The 10,921-nt window shown below is 38.9% G+C and overlaps 1 protein-coding gene across 1 annotated transcript in view; it reads right to left on the minus strand.

The window, feature by feature from the left end:
* The window catches only part of LRRC9 (leucine rich repeat containing 9), a 110,932-nt gene extending 102,071 nt beyond the window's left edge, over positions 1-8,861 (minus strand). Inside the window, exons 1-2 of the mRNA XM_081829757.1 lie at positions 8,371-8,861; positions 3-83 (exon numbers count right to left, since the gene is read on the minus strand). Coding sequence (XP_081685883.1) covers positions 3-50 — 48 coding nt within the window. The 5' untranslated portion in view covers positions 51-83; positions 8,371-8,861. The remainder of the gene's footprint in view (positions 1-2; positions 84-8,370) is intronic.
* Positions 8,862-10,921: the final 2,060 nt, after the last annotated feature.

The raw sequence follows: 10,921 nt of genomic DNA on the forward strand, positions 1-10,921 counted from the left end.
ACCAGTTCCTTAATTATTTCTTCTTGGTTTAGGTTTTCACATTCAGTCATCTTCCATTAAAAATAAAGCTCATAATAATATATCTGTTAAGGAAAATGAAAAGTTGAAATAAAATAAATTCTAGAGTCATGTTATTACAGGTTGAAGGGGCCTTAAAGATACTTAGGTAGAATTACCCATATGTGGCCTGAAATTTTCACACAGTATAATACCAACTATCTGTCTAGGCCCCAAGACAGTCCATTAAAGTTTTCTGTTAGAAAATCGGTTTTTTATTTTGAATTTAATTCTGTGTCTCCATAACTCCACTCCATTGTTACTCTACCTCCTGGGTTCAAATAAAACGAGTGTTTTTCTTCCACACTATAAGCCTTTCATACTTGAAGAACATGGTCATCTCTCATCTACAACTTTATCTCACTCCCCAGTTCATCTTTTTTAGTTCTCTCACTAGAGATAACTCTGTTGCTCTCCTTTGAACAGGCTCCAGTTTATCCTTCCTATTATACTGTTGTGTCTAAAACTGAACATAGCTCTAGCAAAGAAGTGTACTAGCAAAGAAAAGAAACCTCAGGGTTTTGTGACATAGCTGTCATGGGAATAAATATTTAATAAAATGAATTAACCAACATTTTCATTTTAGATGATATGAACTGCTTAATACCTAAGTAGCTATAATAAAAACCCAATTTTTTGGTATTTTTTAATATTCATTATATTATTCCAGACATATACATAGGAATCTAGGTTTTAATATGATGACATGACAAAGCAAAATGTAGGTATGATGTATATTGTGATCCCACTTTTTACAACAATTCCTCTGTAGTTATGTATGGGTGTACATCTATGTGTATATGTATATATATGCATACACGTGTGTATGATTACATAAGGAGAAAATATGTAAAGATACATACTGAATTGTTAACATGAGTTACCTTGGATGCAGGTGAAAGCTAGTGTGGTTATGATAGGCATGAGAGGTTGGATAGGGATAGATCTAGGTAAAAATGGTAAAGAAAAAAAACTTTTTAAGAGCATGTTTAGTATTCTATAGTATGAATATATAAACCATTTATTCATTCTACTGTTAGTAGACATTTGGAATGTCTCCAGTTTGGAGCTAAATAGTGCTTCTCTGAACAGTTTTATCATGCAAGACATTAGGTACACATTTAGTCTGAGTTTATACCTAGAAGTGGAATGAGAAAGAAACTATTGTTGTATACAACATGGATGATTCCCACAAACACAAGTTTAGCAAAGGAAGATACACACACAGTGAGGTTTATACTATGTGGCTCTGTTCACATAAAATTTGAAAACAAGCCAATCTATGGTATTAGAAGAAGTCAAGATAGTGGTTACCTCTCAGGGTTGAGTGACCAGGAGGAGGTAAAGAGGGGCTCTCTAGAGTGCTGATGAAGGTGTATTTCGTGATCTGTGTGCTGGTTAAAGGAATGCATTCACTTTGAGAAAATAAAATTAGATATCTAAGATTTGTGTGGTTTCTATATATATGTTATCCTTAAAATGAAATTTTACTTAAATATTTATTTTAAAAGTATATGCTCACTTTCATTCATTTATGCAAAATTATATATATGTACAGGTGTACACATAAATTAAAATTTTAAGAAAAAAAAGATGATTACTTGTGTCCTTGTATCTACCTACCTTCTCCCCCAAATCCCACTAGAACGAGTAGAGAAATGTGAAAATAAGAAAGGAATGCGTAGCAGTGCTAGGAAAAGAGCATTGAGTACCAGAGATGTTGAGAAAGGTATTTTGTTGTTTTATTTAAATTCCAGTATAGTTAACATACAGTGAAAAATTAGTTTCAAGTATACAATACAGTGATTCAACAATTCTATATATTATGCAGTGTTCATATTGATTAAGTGTACTCTTAATCCCCTTCACCTATTTCACCCATCCCCCCACCTCCCCTCTGGTAGCCATCTATTTGTTCTCTCTAGTTAAAAGTCTGTTTTTTTGGTTTGTCTCTCTTTATTTTTCCTTTGTTCATTTGTTTCTTAAATTCCACATATGAGTGAAATCATATGGTATTTGTCTTTCTCTGACTGGCTTATTTAACTTAGCATTATACTCTCTAGATCCATCCATGTTGTTGCAAATGGCAAGATTTGGGTTTGTTTGTTCTTTTGGCTGAATAATATTCCATTGTGTATATATATATATATATATACATACCACCTCTTCTTTATCCATGCATCTATTGATGGATACTTGGGATGCTTCCACAGTTTGGCTATTATAAATAATGCTGCAGTAAACATAGGGGTACATATATCCCTTCGAATTAGTGTTTTTGTATTCTTTGGGTAAATATCCAGTAGTGCATCTACTGTATCATAGGGTAGTTGCTAAAAATATCATAGCTATTTTTAACTTTGTGAGGAACCTCTATACTGTTTTCCACAGTGGCTGCACCAGTTTGCATTCCCACCAGCACTGCATGAGGGTTCCTTTTCTCCATATCCTTGCCAACATCTGTTGTTAATTTTAGCCATTCTGACAGGTGTGAGGTGATATGTCATTGTAGTTTTGATTTGCATTTCCCTGATGATGAGTGATGTTGAGCATCTTTTCATATGTCTTTTGGCCATCTGTATGTCTTCTTTAGAGAAATGTCTGTTCAAGTCTTCTACACATTTTTAAATTTGATTATTATTTTTTTTTGGTGTGTTAATATTTTGGATACTAACCCTTTATCAGAAATGTTGTTAGCAAATATCTTCTCCCATTCAGTAAGTTCTCTTTTAGCTTTGCTGATTGTTTCCTTTGCTGTGCAGAAGCCTTTTATTTTGATGTAGTCCCAATAGTTTATTTTTGCTTTTGTTTCTCTTGCCTCAGGAGACATATCTAGAAAGATGCTACCACAACCAATGTCAGAGAAATTACTGCCTGTGCTCTCTTCTAGGGTTTTTTTGGTTTCAGGTCTCACATTTAGGTCTTCAATTCATTTTGAATTTATTTTTGTGTATGGTTTAAGAAAGTGGTCCAGTTTCACTCTTTTGCATGTAGCTGTCCAGTATTCCCAACACCATTTGTTGAAGAGACTTTTTCCCATTGCATATTCTTGCCTCCTTTGTCAAAGCTTAATTATCCATATAATTGTGGGGATATTCCTGGGTTTTTTATTCTGTTCCATTGATTTATGTGTCTATTTTTGTGCCCATACCATACTGTTTTGATTACTACAGCTTTGTAACATAACTTCTTCAAGTCTGAGTTGTGATACCTCCAGTTTTGTTTTTCTTTTTCAAGACTGCTTTGGCTATTTGGGGTCTTTTGTGGTTCCATACAAATTTTAGGATTGTTTGTTCTAGTTCTGTGAAAATTGCTCTTGGTATGTTGACAGGGATTGCATTAAACTTAGTGTAGATTGCTTTGGGTAGTATAGACATTTGAACAACATTTGTTCTTCTAATCCATAAGCATGGAATATTTTTCCATTTCTTTGTGTTGTCTTTAATTTCTTTCATCAATGTTTCATAGTTTTCAGAATACAGGTCTTTCACCTCTTTTGTTAAGTTTATTCCTAGGTATTTTATTAGAGAAAGGTCTTTTGAATGGAAATGAAGTAGACAGCATGAGACTGAGAGAAAAGCCCATCAGTACAAACCAGCCACAATTCAAGGTACCAGGGAAAGAAGTTTTACAAAACCATCCTAAAAATTCCCCAAACTCAAAGCCGCAGTGATTGGGAAGAAGGTGGCTGTGAGCCATCCAAGGGAACCAAATCAAAGGACTTTGAGATCTGTATCAGATCTCAGGCTCTGTAAACTGGAGATGCAGTCCAACCTTGCTGAGGTGAGGAGAGGAGGGGCTTCGGCTAACACCACAAAGAAAAATACAGCCAGAAAATTATCCTTGAATCTCTAATTCATTCACTCATTCATTAATATATGTGTTGATATATTAATATATCTACCAGTCAGAAAATGCTAGGGGTAGAAGGAAAGAAAAGACTTTTCCAATAAGGTAGCATCTGAGCAAGGAGCTGAAGGAAATGAGGGAGAGTGAGCTATGAGGAAATCTGGGGAAAGTGCACCCAGGCAGAGGGAAGAGCACATGCAAAAAAAATAGGATGAAAGGATACTTGGTATGCTTGCAGAATAACAAGGAAAATGATACGGCTAGAACACAGCTAGGAAATGGAGACTGGTAGGATGTGACATCAGAGAGGTAGTGCAGAGCCAGATCATGTGCTAGCTTGTGATTTGTAGGCCCTTTTGAGGATTTTAGATGAGTAAGATGGAAAGCCCTATGAGGATTTTGAGTGGGAGTAATATGAGCTGTCTTAAGTTTTGAAACAGATCACCCTCAAAGAATCTGTTGAAAATAGACTGTAGGGGTCTAAGGTAGAAGCAAGGAGACAAATTAAGGGACAGTTATAATAATATAAGTGAGAGAGGATGGTACTTGGAGTAGGGTGGTGGTAGTGGTGATGGTGAGAAGTAGTTAGAAGATGGACCTATGCTGAAGGTAATACTGTACTTTCCTTCTTTGCTTGCCATTAACAACTATCTCTTTACCCCATTCTTGGGTACCCCCAAGATATTACAGCACAGGCTGCAGGAGTGGCCAGGCAAGGAACAACTTGAAAGGATTTAGATACTCCATCAGAGGCCCATACATAATGCAGGCCATAGTCTTGCCTCCCTAGGCTTATTCAGATGCCATACTAAGTAAAGGAAGGCTTTGTACCACTACTTCTCATCAGAAAAGAAGCCCCTACATTCTGGTTTAATGTCTGTGAACATTAATAGGAAAGCCTGCCTTCCAACTATCACACAAGGAACGAGGCCTGTCCTTAGTACATCCAAAGTCACCAAATGGGGATCCAAGTTATCTAGTCTATATCCAAGATGTCTGCTCCAAAAGAAATTAACTGTTCCCTTTGTTATTCACTAAATTATCACATATATTTGAGCCTAATTTTGGACTTTCCAATCTGTGTTCTCCCTTAGCTCTGTCTTTTCCTATAGTATCATCTGGTTTTAATTACTGTGATTTATATTAATTCCCACCACATATTCTTTCTTTTTTTAATTTCTTGGCTATTCTTTCACATTTATTTTTCCAAATAAAATTTATGAAAGTTCATATTTAGGGTTTAAAAATTCACTTGGGTTTTTGGGCGCCTGGGTGGCTCAGTTGGTTAAGCGACTGCCTTCGGCTCAGGTCATGATCCTGGAATCCCGGGATCGAGTCCCGCATCGGGCTCCCTGCTTGGCAGGGAGTCTGCTTCTCCCTCTGACCCTCCTCCCTCTCGTGCTCTCTGTCTCTCATTCTCTCTCTCGCAAATAAATAAATAAAATCTAAAAAAAATTAAAAAAAAATAAAAATAAAAATTCACTTGGGTTTTTGAAATTCCATTGTAAAGCTTAATTTAGAGAGAACTTCCGTCTTCATAGTATTCAGTCTTCTTGAGAACAAGTTATAGCTCTCCATTTATTCAAGGAGACTACTTTGTCTTAACAGAGAAATATGCATATTTTGGATACCAACCTTACTTCCCACTTCATCTTATTTAGGAAAAAATATATCTAATTCAACAGTTAATTAGCAAAACAAAATATAATTTAGAAATCTTTCAATTCTATAATTTGCATAACTACATCTGAATTATGAAGAGCCTGAACCTCCCTGGTATTTACAAGCCTCCTATGCTTCCCCCAGTCACAAGTGGGCCCAGGGCTTCCAGCTGAAGCTTCTGATTCCATCAAGAGGTGTGTCCTGTTGGCCAACTTGCATTCATTCTCCTCCACTTTGGGCAAGTTCTTTTCAGGGCCTGACCATCTAAGAGACCACAGGTCTTTTTCTCTAGTTCCTTCATGGAACCAGGAGCCACCAGGAGCCACCAGGAGCTTCTGTAGCTTTCACCCTCCAAAACTCAAATCTTGGATTGATTCAATCCCTTCCTTCCCCTCCTCACTCTGGAGTGCTGCTGGATGATTTCACATAACCAGCACAGAGCTGAAGTCACTGAAAATTCATGGTCGCTAACTTCAGCTGGATCTTCAACAGTGGACATTTTATATTTTCCTCTTCGACTTCCTCTCCTAGGGAGAGTAGGGCTAGAGATACAGCTCTGGGATTCATGACATAGGGACTATTCTAAATTTCTACCACTCTTCTCAAGTTCTCCCTGCCACCCCTCCTCCCTCTGCAGATGATCTTGTCCCCATCTTAACAGAGAACAGCGATACCATCAGATATTCGTTCCTTAAATTCCCTTTCCTCCTAAAAATGTATTTCTTTCCCTTCCTGACTCCTGTCTTAGTAAAAGTATTCTTTCTCTTGTCTAAAATGTGTGTACTGATCCCATTGTCTTCAGTCTCTTTCAGAACAGTTATGTCAAATTTTCCTCCTCCTTTTATTCCCATCTTTTCTTCTCTAAGGCCTCTCTTCTCTCCATATATGAATGTTAGATCATTCCTGTCTCTTAAAAAAAAGTCCTCCTATCCTGTATTCTATGAATGAATGTTTTAGATACTTTCACAGAAAAACTTCAAGATAGAGGAGTTCATTATAGCAACACTTCACTACCTCCACTCAGTTCTTAACTCACTGCAACCTGACTGGGGATACCTCAGGCCATGACTGCTTCTTTTGCCAAAGTCAACAATAATCTTCTAGTTGCCAAAGACACTGGACATGTTTCAGCTCTCAGCTTAACTGGACCTTGGCAAGGCATTTGACAATGTTGATAACTCCATTCTTCTAGTATTCTTTTTTGTTTGCCTTTTTCTCCTTAGCTTCTCTCTACTTGTTATTTCAAATCTACTTTTCTGAGCACTTGTTTCCTTCTTGGTAAAAAATTACTAATCTTTATCTTCCTGTTTTCCATACAACAAAACCAACTTCCTACATGGATAGCTATATCTGAATGTGTCATAGGCATCTCAAATTCAGTGTGTTCAATACTGAAGTCATATTTCCCAGCCAGTCTGCTTCTCTGAGTGTATGCCTTCTCTTGGTAAATGGCACATCTTTGTAATCAACCATATCAGAAACTCAGGATTTATTCTTAACCACTCTTTTACTCTTTCTTCCATGTTCACTCACTCATTAAATCCTTCTGCATATACCTCTTAAATGTCTATCATTTCCCCCCTCCTCTCCATTCTGTTTGCCCCTTTTTTGGTTCAGACCTTCATCATTTCACCTTAATTGGATGCCTTCCTTATAGTCCTAAAACCTCCAATCCCTCTTCTACACTGTTGTGACAGCCAGCCTCCTGAAACGTAGATCTGTTTAAGCTACTTAAGGAAGGTATTCGTGGTATCCATGCTCTGACTCCTGCCTACCTGTCAAGCTCATCAACCACAAACTCCCAACACCCAGAGTCTGGCTACAACTATAGTTCTCTGAATGGGCTGGGGTATTTCTATATTTTGTCATATGCTGTCTTCCTTCCCTAAAATGTCTTTTTTCCCTTGACTTTATGACATACTCCATACATCCTTAAAGATTTAAATCAAGAGTCTTCTTTGTGAAGATTTTAATTCTCTCCGGTAGTATTATAATCATTCTCTTCCTTATGACTCCAGTTAAGGCCTGCATATGTTCCATATATAGTACCTGTCCCACTGTATTGTGATGCCTTGCAGGTCTTTCCTCCCTACCAGGTTACATGTTCATTGAAGGCAAGGACAATGAACCTATCACTGTGCCGGGCACTTGCTTGGTGTTCCATAAAATTTGTCGAATAGTTTGAATTAATTGTCATGCTACAGAGTCCTATATGGTATAATTTGGAATATATATAATATGTAAATACTTGCTGTACATGACCAGAGTATAATAATAAATAGAGTGTAAAGCACCATGTTTCTGTCTGCCAGGAGGGTAGGGTATTATCCTGAGAAAATCAAATTTATTTTCTACAAACTAGAAGCCCTGTATGATCAAACTGTCTCCTCCCTTGGGTATAAAGAGATCAGAATCCATCTGTTAGTACTGAAGGGCCCAACAAACGCCCTTATGGCACTAGGTGAGCAGTATCCAATTTGGCCAAGGAGCCCTTGGTTTTCTCAGTTCTGTACCTTAACGCGTGCAGTAAAGGCTGCACAGATGACTGTGGGCCACCTTCCCTTTCCTCCCCCTCTTAACCTTTGCTCTGGTCACCCTGACGGCCTCCAATAAAGACACGTCTCTGTCTCATTATTACTATCATCTCCATTGCGCCATTACGGGGGTCCTTTGACCTCAACGTTGCTTCTCTCCCGTCTTCCTCTCAGGGGCGGGCAGAGAGGGAGGAGAGGAGAACAAAGACTCCTGGGGCCTGCAGACAGGTGATGTAGGCCCAAAGGCCACAAGGTGACACACACTCACCTTATCCCAGAAAGATGATGGATTCCAGGGCAATCCGAGACAGACCAGAGTCCACTCCGACCTCAATCCCTGTCTTGCAACAGCGGGCACGACACCCTCTCTAATCCGGGGCCTGGTGTGTTTACACTACCAGCTCCGGTTGCCTAGGAAACCTGCCCTCCGCCTCCCGCGACCTTGGAGTGGGGAGGGGGACAACAGAGGCGGGGAAAGCAGCGGCCGAAGCCGTTTCTGGGTCACGTGGCAGCAATCTCCAACCAATCAGCAGAGGTAGGGGTCCACCCGGAAGACCCCGCTGGTGCTGCTGGGAAGTGGTGGGGAGCTCCTCGCTCGCGGGTGTGTTCGTGCCAGCGCGCATCTTTCCACCTGCCTTCGCCGGATCATGGGACCGGACTGGAAGCACCGAGTTGTGGGCACAGTGGCATGGACCTAGTCGTGTGGCCTCCTCCAGTCCCAGCTGTCTCCCACTGAAAGCCTTCGACCGTTGCGTCCTGGAATCCCGGAACCTCGCTGGACTTGAACCTCAGTCATGGGGCTGTGATGTCATAAGGCGACCGGAGAGCCAGGACAGGCCCCCATCCCCGGCTTGGGCTCCGATCCCCAGGAATGTAGCAGACTTCCGCCGACGAGCCGAATCGAAGGTCGGCGCTGGCATACGAACCTCTGGAGAAAAATGGGCTCTCCTCGGGTCTTACCGTTCTTGGGCCGGCTCTTGAGGGTCGTTTAAGTATTCCAAAATATTCAGGAGGCAAAACATATTTACAAAATAAAGTAGAACTTAAAGAGGGAAAGAGAGGAACTTTTAAAAGAGTGGGCAGAAGGGGTGAGAAATGAATGAACTTGGGGCGCCTGGGTGGCTCAGTCGTTAAGCGTCTTCCTTTGGCTCAGGTCATGGTCCCAGGGTTCTGGGATCGAGCCCCGCATGGGGCTCCCTGCTCGTCCGGAAGCCTGCTTCTCCCTCTCCCACTCCACCTGCTTGTGTTCCCTCTCTTGCTGTGTCTCTGTCAAATACATAAATAAAATCTTAAAAAAAAAAAAAAAAGAAATGAACTTAGTAAAAGGCACATCAGAGTAACTGTAGCTCTCTCTTCGTTTTCTATATCTGCCTGTCCAGTATGGAGCCACTAGCTACAACCACGCGTGGCTCTTGAACACGAACTGTGGCTGGTCCGAATTGAGATGTACCATAAAATACGGATTATATTTTGAAGGCTTAATATGAAAAAAAAATAAACTTTTTGTATTGATTATATGCTGAAATAAGAATATTTCTGATATATCGGGTTAAATAAAAATGCGATATTAAAATTTTACTTTTTAAAAGTAGTGATTAGAAATTTTTAAATTACATATGTGACTTCTATTATGTTTCTGTTGGACAGCGCTACTGCAACGTTTGTGGTTCAGTTGGTTTGTGTAGAATATGACGTTCAGTTCCTGCAAAATAGTACCTGTAGTGCCCTTTTCCGTCAGCAGATGGCCGCCTCATTCAATAGACTATAGTTTTAAACTACTTTCTCAAGAGAAATAGAAGTGCAGATTTTAAAAATATTTCTTGCCAAAGGCGCGTGGGTGGTTCAGTGGGTAGAGCATCCTACTCTTGATCTCAGGGTATAAGTTTAAGCCCCACATTTGGTGGGGAGCCTACTTAAAAAAATTCTTACATTTATCTAATAACTTAGCAATTCAACATTTGTCGTGATTCAATTATTTTTTCTATAATGTTGACTGTAATTGCATAAACATATTTTTAAAAGTAAATTAATTTTCCCTCTACATTTTTTATTTCACAGGAATTTGTTCCCATCTATCATTAATTAATGAGTTAAGAATAAATTAATTAAAATATTTGTGGCTTAGGGGTTTAAAACAAATACCAGAGAAATCTGATTCCTATTTGTATTTTTAATGTATTTGAAAGCCTAGTTGAAAAGATGACCTGCCTAAGCAAATATTCATCTTGGGGTATAAAGACTAGATAAAAATAGTTTAGAAATCTCAAGTTTTAGATTAAGAATTTGGGTCAGGAAACAATGAGAATTTTATACATCAAGCTTCTTGTTTGGGGCATGGAGCTCTTTTGGATAAAGTATAGAGATTATTAAAGTATATTGTTAGAAATCTGTTATGACTCTCCTAACCAGTAAAAGACTAGGAGAGAGCTAATACACAGTTTTCTTTATATTATATAAACAAGTAATTTTAAGACTTATTTCTAGGTTTTGTATTCTTATGGCTTTTAACTGTAATTACCTTTTGTTCCAAATACCATCTAGAATATGTTAACAACAGGCAATTCTTCCTTTGAGAATTACTCAGGACAAAGGCTTTAGTTTGGCAAATCACCAATGGTTATTAGCTTACAGCTACACGAGAACTCTGACTCAGTTGCTGACTGGCCATATCCTAGAGCTTTTGCAATAAATATAGAAGTGCATATATCTTTTTGAATTAGTGTTTTTGTTTTCTTCAGGTAAATACCCAGAAGTGGAATTACTGGGGAAATGCATATCAGAACCACAATGAGATATCACCTCACACCAGTCAGAAAAAA

This window comes from Leptonychotes weddellii, chromosome 9 (genome assembly GCF_054177405.1).
Source record: "Leptonychotes weddellii isolate Sample4059 chromosome 9, ASM5417740v2, whole genome shotgun sequence".
Classification (NCBI taxonomy): domain Eukaryota; kingdom Metazoa; phylum Chordata; class Mammalia; order Carnivora; family Phocidae; genus Leptonychotes; species Leptonychotes weddellii.